The sequence below is a fragment of the Balaenoptera acutorostrata genome, chromosome 12, assembly GCF_949987535.1.
Source record: "Balaenoptera acutorostrata chromosome 12, mBalAcu1.1, whole genome shotgun sequence".
In the NCBI taxonomy this organism is placed as follows: Eukaryota; Metazoa; Chordata; class Mammalia; order Artiodactyla; family Balaenopteridae; genus Balaenoptera; species Balaenoptera acutorostrata.
Window position 1 is genome coordinate 31,081,854 of NC_080075.1, and position 15,120 is coordinate 31,096,973.

The window sequence follows — 15,120 nt, forward strand, 5'->3', positions numbered from 1 at the left end:
GGTTTCTTAGTTTTGAGCTTTTCCTCCTTGTTAACTTGTAAGATCGCTGTCCGCAGAAACCTAGTTAGTCCTTTCTTAATATTCGTCCCTATAGAGGCTTTTGTACTTTGAGGCAAGGGTCTTAAGAATTTGTAGGTTTAGTGCCATTGCCGGACTTAATCTCCGTTGCGTATGAAGTCGTTAACTGTTCCTGCCTTATAGTGGAGCTTTTAACACGTGTTTGCGGATTCAATGAATAACGTGTGGAACCCCATCTCCCAGAGAACTACAATCCCAGCGGGCATTGCGCGGAACGACGGCGGACGTGGTGACGCTAGGGGGCGTGCCGCATCTGAGGGAGGGGTCGTCCTGCGGGTAGCAGGAGGCTCAGGAGGCTCTGGAGACTGGGGTGAGAGAGAGGAGAGAGAGAGAGAGAGAGCGAGAGAGAGGGAGAGAGAGAGGGAGAGAGAGAGAGCGCGAGCGAGCTAAAGGTGAGCCGAGCTGAAGGAGGGCACGCGCTGCCGGGCACCCCCAGTCTATGGAGCGGGGTAAGATGGCGGAGGCGGAGAGCCTGGAGACAGCGGCGGAGCACGAGCGGATCCTCCGAGAGATCGAGAGCACCGACACGGCCTGCATCGGGCCCACGCTCAGGTACCCTGGGTACCGGGGCCACAGATGGGCGGGCATGGGCGGGACCCGGGGGCAGGCTCCCTCGGGGCTGTGCGCCCGGCCGGCCACCCGCAGGGCCAGCGCCGGCCCCTCCCTTCGGAGAACCAGGCGAGCGACCTCCACCCTCGGCGAGGCGGGTCCCCCTCCGCAGTCCCGCCGTGGGGTCCCTTCCCGACCGTCGGCGCCGGCAGCCCCGTTACTCTGTAGGCTCCTCCTGCCTCCCTCGGGGCTGGGGCAGCCGTCGTTCTCCCTCCGAGGCTAGACCGGCCCGCGCCCGGCAGGTGGTGGCTTTTAGCAGAGCTTCCCCCTGAGTACATCACCCTTCTGCCTCCGACTCAAACCCCGTCCTGCCCTAGACCCAAGCCCTGCTCATCAGGCAAAACAGAATTCACCCCACGGTCTGTTGCTCGGAAATCAAACTCTTGCCTCAAAATCACAGCCACTTCTCAGAATCGAGTTCTTGAAAATCCTAGGCCTGGAAAGAGGGAAGTTTCCTTCAACCTCTCCTGTGAGCGGGTGCTCGCTGAGCCCTGTCAGGAGGACGACCTCCCCAAATGTGCAGCCTCCTGGTACTCCTCACCGAAGACACGTTATCACCCCTCCGTTCCCTGTGACCATTACTTTGCCCACACACCCTCATTTTATTTGGAGTTGTCAAAACAAGCCGCCACCCACCTCAACTTATTTAACAAAACTTAGGTACCACTTACTATGTAAAGTGCAAGACATTTATTAAGCGATTTACAAGTATAACTTATTCAAACCGCACAACAGCCCTATTAGGAAGGTACTATTATTGCCCTCATTTTACAGATGAAGCACAGAGAGGTTAAGTGACTTGCCCAAGGTCACAGAGAAAATAAAGTAGGAGAGTCGTGATTCCTGCTCGTGCATTTTGGATCCAGAGTCTGCATTCTTTTTTTTTTTTTTTTTAATTTTAATTTATTATTTATTTATTATGTTTATTTTTGGCTGTGTTGGGTCTTCGTTTCTGTGTGAGGGCTTTATTTTCGTCCTTCCTGTGGCACCTTCTGATCTCCATGCAGCCAACAGAGAGAATTATCTTACCCACCTTGTACAGTCTTGGGTCGCTGTTCCTCCCTTCAAAAAAGTTATTACTCACTGCTTGTTTTTTCGTGGGGAGAGTTGCCTCATGAAAGTGTTTGAAGGAGGGGCAGGCTGGAGACTTGACTCCTCATTTCCACCTGCACAGCTTCCTTCTCCAGGGCATATTGTTAGCACAGTTCTACCAGTGCCATCCCTGGACATGGGACATGACCATCCTTAGTAGTTTGCTTTTTGTCCCTTACTGCATTATGATCATGACCGTCATGCTCCTCTCTTTTCACATTTTCTTGAGTTCTTAGGGGTGAATGACCCTCATTTCATTATCTTTACTTTTATAAAAACTAAGGACTACTTACTGGTATTCTATATGCATTATTAATGGTTATTCATGTTTGGTTTTCATGAAACAAAATGTTATTAGAGTTACTGAGGATGCTATTTCAGTATTCTACTAAGAAATTTGGCTGCTGAGCTATATAGTTGGCAGCCAAGCAAAGCTCCTGCTGGAACAGTTGGGATTACCAGAGTTTTTAGGAAGGATTCTTCATCAGAACACCATCAATGTTGTCTTGAGTTGGTTGTGGTTTTTAATTGCTGTCGTTCTTGGTTTATAGGATAAATGACTTAATTTAGTGTTATCAATTTAGTTTGTTGTGATTTATTATGTTAGCTCTCCACTGAATAGTAGTTGAATAATAATGCATATTTGTTCAACTGAATTTTGGCCTGTAATTTTCCATTATCTTGTCTGAAGAGTATATATGTTATGTTTAAAATATGTTACCCGTTCTCCCGCAGATTTGCCTCATTGTTATCACTGAGTTCTTTATTCACTGGAAAGTCAGGTTTTGTTGGGGTAGATGGATTAGGGATCTTTTGTCCTAAGGGGACATGGTAAAAAAAAAAAAAAGTTTTGAAAACCGCTGCACTATCCTACTACTTTCAGTTGCTTTTCCTGACTCCCTTTTATCATTATTAGGGGCTTTTCATTTTTGTCCTTGTCTGGTCTTTGGTGGATAACCCTAAATCTTACTATCGGACCCAAGATTCAATCACTAGAACATCCTATAATACAAGTAGTATCCGCTGTCTTTGTCTTTAGTCTAGCTTGTTCTTCCCATATTCACAGGGGATGATCTCATCTTTCTTCCTTATTCAATTCAGAGGCAGCAGCATGCACAGACTTGATGTTTCACATCTCATGCTTTACCCTGGGTGCACTTCCATAATCATTATCTCCTGGTTTTCCATCACAGTTATTAAACAGGTTTCATAAAGGCAGTAGGCTCTCTTCCCTAACTTTACCCTTAACTGTAAACCTCAAACTCTATCCCTCTTCATAGTCTTTCCTATTTCTTTTTTTTTTTTTTAATATTTTTATTCTTGGCTGTGTTGCGTCTTCATTTCTGTGCAAGGGCTTTCTCTAGTTGCGGCAAGTGGGGGCCACTCTTCATCGCGGTGCGCGGGCCTCTCACTATCGCGGCCTCTCTTGTTGCGGAGCACAGGCTCCAGACGCGCCGGCTCAGTAATTGTGGCTCACGGGCCTAGTTGCTCCGCGGCATGTGGGATCTTCCCAGATCAGGGCCCGAACCCGTGTCCCCTGCATTGGCAGGCAGATTCTCAACCACTGCGCCACCAGGGAAGCCCTCCTATTTCTTTTGAGGTAGCATTTTTAAGGCGCTGGGTTCTTAGCTGTTCCTGAGAAAGGTTTTGTAAGTGAAGAGGAACTAGATAATAATAATTTGTGGTACCAAATTATTCTTCCAGTTTTACCCCTTTTTGTTTGAGGAGCCATAGTGGCTTGACTTTTTCATTATATAACTAACCTTATTTAAGCTTGAACAGTAAATGCAATGTTAGTTGATTCCCATGTATCATAAGGAGTGCCTTTCCTTACTTACTGTAATTCTGAAAGCCCCAAGCTTATCCATGCATATAGAGGCTGTTGCCTAGCAAATTCTTTTGGGAAAGCAGCCATCTCTTTCTTCTCTGTCTTCATCTCAAAAATTATTTTGTTAACTACAAGTCCTGATTTTGCAGATGAGGAAAGAGGCCCATAAGATGTTAGGGCATGTCTTGTTTTTAAAATAATATTGATTCTTGCCTTGTAGTGCTAATACTAAAATAGTGATCACAAATCACTCATGAACAATAGCTTCATATTTTCATTTTTCAAATCACGTTTACATATCTCTAGTCTTCTTTCACATCAGTTGTTCAGAATAAGCCATTTCCTCACTTTGCTCTCCGGGTGCTAGCAATTAACATTCAGTCTTAATTGCTAGTTAAGATTTTAAAACAGACTTTTAAATTTAACAGTGAAATACATTGCCTTTAAAACAATAGCTTTATTGGGATATAATTCATATACTGTACAGTTCACCCATTTAAACTATACAATTCAGTGTTTTTTTTAGTGTATTCACAGAGTTGTGTAACAGTCACCACAGTCTAATTTTATTTTATTTATTTATATTTTTTAACATCTTTATTGGAGTATAATTGCTTTACAATGGTGTGTTAGTTTCTGCTTTATAACAAAGTGAATCAGTTATACATATACATATGTTCCCATATCTCTTCCCTCTTGCGTCTCCCTCCCTCCCACCCTCCCTATCCCACCCCTCAAGGTGTTCACAAAGCACCGAGCTGATCCCCCTGTGCTATGCGGCTGCTTCCCACTGGCTATCTATTTTACATTTGGTAGTGTATATATGTCCATGCCACTCTCTCACTTTGTCACAGCTTACCCTTCCCCCTCCCCGTATCCTCAGGTCCATTCTCTAGTAGGTCTGTGTCTTTATTCCCATCCTGCCCCTAGGTTCTTCATGACCTTTTTTTTTCTTAGATTCTATATATATGTGTTAGCATACGGTATTTGTTTTTCTCTTTCTGACTTACTTCACTCTGTATGACAGACTCTAGGTCCATCCACCTCACTACAAATAACTCAATTTCATTTCTTATTATGGCTGAGTAATATTCCATTGTATATGTGTGCCACACCTTCTTTATCCATTCATCTGTCGATGGACACTTAGGTTGCTTCCATGTCCTGGCTATTGTAAATAGAGCTGCAATGAACATTTTGGTACATGACTCTTTTTGAATTATGGTTTTCTCAGGGTATATGCCCAGTAGTGGGATTGCTGGGTCGTATGGTAGTTCTATTTTTAGTTTTTTAAGGAACCTCCATACTGTTCTCCATAGTGGCTGTATCAGTTTACATTCCCACCAACAGTGCAAGAGTGTTCCCTTTTCTCCACACCCTCTCCAGCATTTATTGTTTGTAGATTTTTTGATGATGGCCATTCTGACTGGTGTGAGGTGATATCTCATTGTAGTTTTGATTTGCGTTTCTCTAATGATTAATGATGTTGAGCATTCTTTCATGTGTTTGTTGGCAATCTGTATATCTTCTTTGGAGAAATGTCTATTTAGGTCTTCTGCCCATTTTTGGATTGGGTTGTTTGTTTTTTTGATATTGAGCTGCATGAGCTGCTTGTAAATTTTGGAGATTAATCCTTTGTCAGTCGCTTCATTTGCAAATATTTTCTCACATTCTGAGGGCTGTCTTTTGGTCTTGTTTATGGTTTCCTTTGCTGTGTAAAAGCTTTTAAGTGTCATTAGGTCCCATTTGTTTATTTTTGTTTTTATTTCCATATCTCTAGGAGGTGGGTCAAAAAGGATCTTGCTGTGATTTATGTCATAGAGTGTTCTGCCTGTGTTTTCCTCTGAGAGTTTGATAGTGTCTGGCCTTACATTTAGGTCTTTAATCCATTTTGAGTTTATTTTTGTGTATGGTGTTAGGGAGTGTTCTAATTTCATTCTTTTACATGTAGCTGTCCAGTTTTCCCAGCACCACTTATTGAAGAGGCTGTCTTTTCTCCACTGTATGTTCTTGCCTCCTTTATCAAAGATAAGGTGATCATATGTGCGTGGGTTTATCTCTGGGCTTTCTATCCTGTTCCATTGATCTATATTTCTGTTTTTGTGCCAGTACCATAACACAGTCTAATTTTAGAACATTTTCATCACCCCCAAAAGAAACCCCTTACCCATTAGCAGTCACTCTTCATTCTGTCCCCCTTCCCAAGGCAGTCACTACTTTCTGTCTTTATGGGTTTGCCTATTCTGTTCACTTTGTATAAATGAATCATACAACATTTTGAGGAACTGCCAAACTGTTTAACAAAATGTCTGTACCATTTTGTATTCCTGCCAGCAATGTGTAAGTGTTCCAGTTTCTCCATATCCTTGTTAGCACTTGTTATTATCTTTTTTATTTTAGCCATCCTAGTGGATATGAAGTTGCATCTCACTGTCATTTTGATTTGCATTTCCCTAATGGTTAATGTTTTCATGTGCTTATTTTTTATTTGTTTATCTTTTTTGGAACAATGTCTATTGAGATCCTTTGCTCAGTTTTTACTTGGGTTGTCTTTTTATTATTGAGTTGTAAGAGTTCTTTATATATTCTGGATATAAGTCTCTTACCAGGAATAGGATTTGCAAATACTTTCTTCCATTCTTTTGGTTTGTTTTTTCATTTTTCTTGTTGCACAAAAGTTTTAAATTTTGATGTAAGTCCAGTGTATCTAGTTTTTATTTTTTTGCTTGTGCTTTTGCTGTTGTATCTAGGAAACCTTTGCTTTACCCAAGATTATGATGATTTCTTCCTGTGTTTTTCCTGAGTTGGATAATTTTATCTTTACATTAAGGTCTGTGATCCATTTTGAGTTAATTTTTGCGTATAGTGTAAGGAAGGGTGTTCAGTTTCATTCTTTTACATGTTGATATGCAGTTGTTCTAGCATCATTTGTTGATTGCCATTTTTCTTACCCAGATATATTTCTGGTTGATTTATCTTGGTCTTTTTACCATTAAATTTATATTCCTTATTTGTAGCAGAAATGTAACCTTCAAGACCCTGTCATTGTGTTTGTTTGACTTTGCTGTTCAGCTTGACCTCCCTTGTTGAGTGCTCTCACCTGGGAAGAAGTTTGCTCTAATGTTTTCAGACAAAGGTTTTCTCTTTTTTAGCTTAATTGCTGCCTTCCATTTCTGAGGTTCTTGTGTTATAAGAATGATGTGATTGCTATGTTTGATCTTGGTAAAGCACTTTACTTTAGGGACTGATTCTTGTCTTACCTCATGGAATGGTTTTGTGTTATACTGCTCAGCTTTAAGATTAACATAAGGTGTATTAATGATAGAATCTTATCTATTTGATCTTTTTCACTGTTGAAACATTAAAAAAGCTATTATGTCAACATTATAAAAATTTTGGAAGCTATATTAAGAATTACTTACACTCCTATAACACTGCTGCTGTTGTTTTGGTGCATTTCCTTTTAGACCTTTGCTTTATGTATTTTGTTGTTAAAAAGCTGTATTCTTGGTGTGGTAACAATTTTCTCTCTTGCTTATTTAATTAAATTGTATGTAAAGCTGCCTCTTACAGAAAAGAAATATGGGGAATATTTTCAAAAGCTGTTTTGCTCAGTGTCATTTGATAATTAAATATGGGGAACTGGCTTCCCCACTTACTAATTCTGTGCCTTTGGCCACATGGGTTTGTTTTCCATCCTCTGCCCTCCCCCATTACCTAAGTTGTACAGAAACCAGTTAATCATAATCCTTGGTTTATGACACTCTCTCATTATTGGTCACCACATGGACCTCTTTAAACAATTCATTAATTGTTTTTATAAGCAATTTACCACCCTAGTAGGCAAATTTTTCTCATCTTTAAAATGGGGATTATACCACCTACATTGCAGGAACAGTATCAAAAAAAAAAAAAAAAAGGAGATAAAGCATTCTTCACTATACCTGCTAGGTAGTAGTAACTCCGATAATGTGAGTCATCTGCCTTTTACCCTTGAGTTTGCTATGTGGACTTAGGTATTTCTGTTTTTGGAGTTATGTTAATTACAAAACTTAGTGTTTGGAGTGGTTCTTGACTTTTTTTTCCCCTTCCACTCATACATCTGAGGGATATAATATTCATCAATAATCAGACCCTGGAAGTGGTTACTTTGATATAGACTGGAGAATGGAGGAGGAGATGGGAAACAATCTTATAAAGGCAGTTTAGGTGACTGATACACTCCCTCCTTGACAATCAATGAGGGGAAAGACATGATCTCCCATTGCTAATTGCTGAATTTTTAGTAGCAGCTCCCTTCTAAAAATAACATTTTTATATTTTAATTTATAAATGTAAGGTAATGACTTGTAAAAAGATAGAAGAAACAGACAACAAAAAGCTTAATCCTACCACCGTGTCACAATCTTATATTTATATATTTCTTTTAAACTTTTCCCACATTCGTTTTATTACGTTAGAAGAATATTATCATGTTGTGTCTTGCCTTTTCAGTTAACATATTATATACAGTTTTATACATTGTTATATATTATATATTTATATTATTTTGGTGGCTTCATTCATGAATTAATTTATTCATTCATTCTACAAATATTTATGGAACAACTTCTATGTGCCAGGTACTCTTCCAGGCTCTGGGGTACAATGGGGAGCAAAATAGACATATCCCTGCCCTTTTGGACCTTACATTCTAGTGGAGCACTCACAGAATAAACAAACACATAGATACATAAAATAATAGTGCTACTTAGTTGTTAGTGTTACATATGATGGGGTATTTTTTTTGATTAGGTGGTTAGAAAAAGTTATTCTGGCAAAGATTTGAAAAGAGTGAAGGAGCAAGCCATATGGCTCTCTGGGGGAAGTACCTTCCAGACAGCAGGCACAGTGTGAAGACTCAGGAGAAGCATAATGGGAGGTGATGGTAGGAAATTAGTGAGGGTCCAGATAGTGTAGACTAAGAAAGAGACTGATTTTATTTCTAAGTGTTATGGTAAGGTACAAGAGAGTTTTGAGCAGGAAAGTGACATGCTCTAACTTAAGTTAAACAAAGAACATTCTGGCTGCTGTGTGAAGATTGGAGTAAGAGAAGAAACAGGAAAACCAGTCAAGGGATATTTGCAGTAATAAGAACTAAGAGATGGTTGTAGCATGCAGTAAGATGTTGGGGAGGAGATGATGAGAAGTAGTTGGATTTAGAATATATTTTGAAAGCAGAGCCAAAAATGTTGAATTAGTTATAGGGGTTAAAAAAAGAGAGGAAGCAAGCATGATTCCAAGGCTCTTGGCCTAAGTAAATGGGTGAATGGTGGTGCCATTTATTAGAATAGAGAATAAAGGGGGAGGAATTTTATTTTTCTTCCTGGCACTTACTATTGCCTGACATATATAATTTTTAATTGTCTCCTCCATTAGAGTGTGTTTTCCAGGAGGGGAGGAATTTTGTTCCTTTTGTTTGCTGCTGTATCCTGGGAACCTGAAAGAGTGCCTGGCATACAGTTGGTACTCAATAAATATTGAATGAATAGAAGAATAAAATAATTGTACCATGAACTGTTAATTATTTGGGGGTTAATTAACTGATTGGTAGATTAACTGTCTTAAAAAATATGACTAGACTTTTGAGGAAAAAATAAAACTGCTGAAAATCTTGAAAACCTCAGCGTGTTGGAAGTGTTTATTTTTTGGAATTACATACGATTTTAGAGTTCCTCTTTCTCTTCATCAAAAGCGTAATCTAAAATAATTGGCCTCTAATGCCTGTCATTCTTAAATATTTTTGCAGTATTGTTAAAATTTTTCAAATTTAAGTGTGATAGCTTCAGTGACTAAAATGTTACGATCTAAGTACACATTGTATAAATAAAGCTTAACATGTGGTAATAAGTTAAAATTTTTGTACATTTGGGAAAAAGGGGGTGGATAGTGTTAAATAAGTTTCAATTACAATATGGAATAGGATAATGAATTTTTTGTGGTTTGATAAATAAAAGTTAGGTTTTATTTTAATAACTTCATTGACTTGTCAAGCAAATTGGAAAAATGAAAAACTGAAAAAGCCCTCTTGTAGCTGATAAGACAGTGCTGGTTTGGTTCAGTCAGCAATGGGCTCCAAGTCTGATTTTATTCGAGCTAAATAAACAAAAATTTTCATTGAAGCTCTTCCAGTGGAAGGTTATTCTGGTGTGTTATCTGATCAATTAGATTCAAGCCATAGAAAAATTAGTAGTCACAGAGGGAAATTAAATGGGAAGAGTAGCATTTGGCAATCACTCCTATGTTGAATTTGAAGAATTTATTAGTTATCATTAGATCAAATATATAGTGCTGGTGAAACTCATCTGGAAATTTTACCTAGTATAATTCTGAAAATAAAATATCAATGGGTAAATTATCTTTATTTGTATGGGTTTGAAATATTTAAAAAGTGGAAAGAAAATGATATGAACCATAAATCTAGTATTTTTCCCATTCCCTCTATTTCCTCATTTTATTAGTTTGTTGTTTATTCTTTCATTGTATTTTTAATGCAAATATAGGCATATATGATTTTATTTTCTCTTCCCCTTTTACAAAAGAAGTAGTGTACTGTATATGCAGTTCTGTAGCTTAGTGTTTTATATTATTTGATCAATATATTTTGGATATCTGTACATATCAGTATGCAGAGATTTCTCTTATTCTTTTTTACACCTACATAGTGTAAATATACTATGGTTTATTCAACCAGTTCCCTATTTCTGTGTACTTGGGTTATGTCCAGTCTTTTGTTGGACAAAATAATGCAGCAGTGAATAACCTTGAATGTCTGTCATTTCTTATTGTACATTTCATACTGTATCTGTAGGATTGATTCCCAGAAGTGGGATTGCTGGGTAAAATAATGAGTGTACCTGTACTTTAGTAGGTATTACTTTCTACAGGGGTTGTACCATTTTGTTCTCCTAGCCGTCTATGAGATTGCTCATTTCTCCATAGCATTTTCAACAAAGTGTGTTTTAGACTTTTGAGTTTTTGCTACTATGATAATGACATGGTATTTCAGCGTTTTTATTTGTACTGTATGAGTGAGGCTGAACATCTCTTCATATGTGTAAAGGCTGTGTATGTGTGTGTACTGTCTGTCCATGTCCTGTGATTATTTTTCTATAAGGTTGGTATTTTTCTCTTTGATTTGGGAGCACGAGTAAAGAACCTTTGATAATTATGCTTTGCTTAAATGCATCAGGAGTGTACAAACTAAAATGAGTTGTGATTACTAAAACAAAGAAACTATTGTTTTTTATGGAATGAAAGTTTCAAACCTGCCTTTCTATTGTTTTAGTTAAAAAGGAACATGAATAAACACATTTTAAAAGGATTAAAAAAAAATCTTATAGCAAGAGGCTATGATAATTTGAAATCAGAAGGTTTTTTGGGGGAATGCAGTAACATTATTAGATAATGCTGCTTCACATACAAATATAGTTCTTAGCAAATCAGAGGATGTCAACATTTTAATAAATTCTGTACTTTAAAATGTTATGGTATATATGTACATGTTTACATAATTTCCAGCATTTACCTAATTAGTATATGAATTAGTTGCCAAAAATTATTGATAAGGACAATTATTTAGTATGGTTTTGGAAGCAGTTTAGAATTTTAGAGGACATTTATGACGTAGCTTTAGTTTGGAATATGATATGTATGAATATTGATTAGATCATTGAGGAAAATAAAGATATTTTGATTCTTTACATCGTTGGATTTGATAGTTTTTAGTATTCGCTAATGATGTAATAATTTATTTAATCACATACAAAATCAAGCTTCCAGTTGAAAACAACTTGAAGAAATAAAATTAGTGAGTAGCTTCTCTATGAAATGTGTGAATCTGGGTTGAGATGCTGAGCAACTATGACATTTAATATTTGCTTGGGGGAGATAGCAAAAATAATGAGGGGGGGAGGAGTTAGTTAAAACTAGGTTAAAAATAAAGCTGAGCTTAAACACTTGCAACCTGATGTGACTAATAGCTTATTTCTTAGAGGTGTCTGCTATGGCTGTGGGAAAAAAGAGTAAAGCCTTTTTTTGCAGTGTAGTAGTATCTGCTGGAGTATTTAGAAAACAAAGAAGACAGTTTGCTGAGTAGCTGATGTTACATGGACTTTGTTCGAATATTTGAAGTAAGGAGAGGTCAGTTAAGAGATAGACAATGATAATGAAATATTGTAATATTTTGGCTGTTATAGAAAGCAATTTGTGATGTGTATCTGTAAGTTATATTTATGTTATATTTTACAGTCCTAGATGTCCTTGGAATGTTAAATGTTTTCTTTCAAATTGCGGGTAACTTAGCATTAATATTTCCTTCACATTTTGACTGATTTTTTTGAAGGGTGATTAATTTTGTCTTAACTCTGTTTGGGGGTTATTCCCAGTCTCCTTCCCCTCTTATTCTGGTTGACAATTGACTGTTTTCTCTTTCTCTCTCTTTTTCTCTGATTTTCCCCTTGCCTTGTAGAAAGGAATTAGATGGTTTCTAAAAATCTACGTGATTTAAAAAAATACATGTAATAGATACATCAAAGGTGGTGAGCAAATTGGGGCAAGGGAAAACGAAGGTAGGAAAGAGAATATGAAGTCAAGAGTGAGAGCTGTTAAAAGATTATGTTTGTTAAGGTAGGCCATCAGTTTGGCTCTAGGCTTTCCGGCAGCTAGTGCAAAAACGAGATATGCTTTGTTGTTTGAGTTATGGTGTAAACTTAAAAAGTAGTTACTTTGGAGAAGCACAGCTATTCTTGGTTCTGAGAACTGTTTCTCCCATATGTCCTCACCAAGAAGGCCCTGTATAATGTAACTTTAATAGCCATATAGTAAATGCAGCAATATGTGACAGGCTGTTTCTTATATTGTCCTTTAGTGAAAGCATATGGCATAACCAAAGCACAATTTAGTAAAAGCAGTTCTGCAGGAAGTCAAGGGAATGCAGTTGTCTGCTTGTCTTGGCTTAATCAAGGCATGGATTTTATAATACCTACAGTGTAAGTTGATGGTGCATTATCCCACTTACCCCCTTTTTTTGATTATTGATCACTTTGAGAATCTTTTGAATGCTATACACCCTTTCCTTAGTAAAATGCATGTGACCAGTCTTCATAATTTCTAGTCTAGAAGAGTGTATGCCTTGCATGTACGTTAGTTAATTCTTCATAAGTACTGCTTTTAGTAGTCAAGGTTTTTGATAACTGACAAGTATCAGTGAGTTCAAGATTATATTTTTTTGCCTTTCTTTCTGAATGTATCACTTGCTTGTGTTCTAGGTTAAGTAAGACCTGTATGTGCTTTAAAAGTAAACCAGCTGTGGGTTGGAATATTATTTTTTTATGAAAGTTGAAGAACCTGGATAAGCCACTCTATTCCTTCAAAAGAAGTAGAGTGAGAGAGAGTACTTAAGGATAGGGCCAAGGTTCTTTAGAAGTTATTTGGGTTGTGTTCTAGAAAGAAAGAAATGCCATTAAAGCCACCATAATTTTATTCCTAACAGTCTTAAATTTGATGTTAAAGACCAACCCACCTTGGCCATTTAAAAAATTGCCAACAAATAAAGTAACCATAGATGTTTTGTCTGTGTAATTTAGAGTATACTTCCTGGAAAATGTATGCCTTATTAAGGAGGTTATTTACCTGGAATGTCTGGAACCTACCCTGTTCTGGATTTATAATTAAAAAAAAATTGAGATGTATAAGTCTCGAACACAGTGATTGATAAAGTAAATTTAAGCGTGTAATATATATTTGCATAACTGTAATTTAGAACTTTAAAACATGCATCGCCCGGTTAAACATCTAAGTGAGCAAGAACTATCACAGTGCAACCAACTAGGTTACCTTAATGTGATTTGTGATGATACATATGGACTAGGACTCTGTTAAAATACATGCCTCCCATTCACAGTCTTGGAGATCATCAGATTGACATGTATCTTGCACTGTAGTGAATTTACCTTCAGTTACTACTGTGATTTGATAAAAGCAAAAGCAAAAACAATGACAATAACAAACTTTTTAAAAGAACAAGTCTATCATTTTTTGGGTATTTAGATGTTTCCAGTGTTTAGGAAGCTGGACAAATGTTCTATTGTATATTAGATAAGTGACAAGGCCATTTGCCAAAAATGATGATTTGGATTAAAATAAGGCTCTTTTGCATATTTGTTTTTGATTAAAAAGCTGTGGAGTAACACAGGCTTTCAATTTTGATTGTGTTTTTATATACTTGGAACATGACAAAGTGGGACGAAAGTGTATCTTTTGGCGCTGTGATTTTGTATAGTGGAGCACTAACATCTTGTTGCATGTCAAAACCTTTACTCTTATTGTTCTCAGTATCTCTATATTTGAAAAGTGCTTCTTTATGTTTTTTTCCTTTGCAAACTGTGGCTTTGTTTCTTTCCTCATATTTGTGCTTGCTTTTTGTATCTCCCTTCTGCTTCCTGTGAAACATCTAAGCAAGCAAGAATCATCGCAGTGCGACTAACTTTCACTTTCTGGGGAAGCTCTGGTGCCAATAAACAATAACATTTTAAGGGTATTGATATGAAATGTGATCTTACCAAGAAATATGAATGAATAAAAACAGCAGACATTGAGCTTGACTGAATCCATGTTATGAAACATTTTTGGTATGGAGTTTGATTTTAGGAAAGACATGTTTGTATAACACATTAAAAAAAAAAAAGGAGAGAAATAAGGGAGCTAGCCAAACATTTTGTTTTTGATGAGGTAAAAGAATTACTTGACATTTGTAAGGGAGAAGTGTACAACAAAGATCTTTTGGCATTGGAATAGCAAAAGAAAGAGGAAAATGAAACGAGAAGAGCTCTGGAAATAGAAAAATAGGCTATTGGAAGCATTTTTAAATGGTAAATGTGGATCTGACTCTATACATTTATTATTTGACTTTTTTAAAATGAAGCTTTGCATTTTGAGGTAATTGGGGATTCACTTGTAAGAAATTATACAGAGATCCCTTATACCCTTTACACAGTTTCCTCCACTAGCAGCATCATGAGAAACTGTAGTACAGTATATCAGGACTAAGATATTGACATTGTGACAGTCAAAATACAGAATATTTTCATCACCACAAGTATCCCTCATGTTGCCCTCTTATAACTACAACTATTTTCCTTCTGTCCCTATCTGCTCTTTAGCCCCTGAAAACCACTAAACTGTTCTCCATTTCTATAATTTTATCATCTCAAGAATGTTATATAAATGGAATCATACAGTATGTAACATTTTGGAATTGGCTTCACTCAATGTAATTTCCTGGAGATTCATCCAAGTTGTTGTGGTGTATCAATAGTTTGTTCCTTTTTATTGCAGAATGGTATTCCATGGTATAGCTGTACCACAGTTTTTTAATCATTCACCCATTAAAGGACATCTGGCTTGTTTCCAGTTTTTGGCTATTAAAATGAAACTGCTATAAATAGTTCTGTAAAGGTTTTTGTGTGAACAGA

The 15,120-nt window shown here is 37.2% G+C and overlaps 1 protein-coding gene across 2 annotated transcripts in view; it reads left to right on the top strand.

The window, feature by feature from the left end:
* Positions 1-332: 332 nt before the first annotated feature.
* The window catches only part of EXOC6B (exocyst complex component 6B), a 731,430-nt gene continuing 716,642 nt past the window's right edge, over positions 333-15,120 (top strand). For both annotated transcript variants that reach the window (XM_007175516.2, XM_007175518.2), the window contains exon 1: positions 333-630. In XM_007175516.2, coding sequence (XP_007175578.1) covers positions 518-630 — 113 coding nt within the window. In that variant the 5' untranslated portion in view covers positions 333-517. The remainder of the gene's footprint in view (positions 631-15,120) is intronic.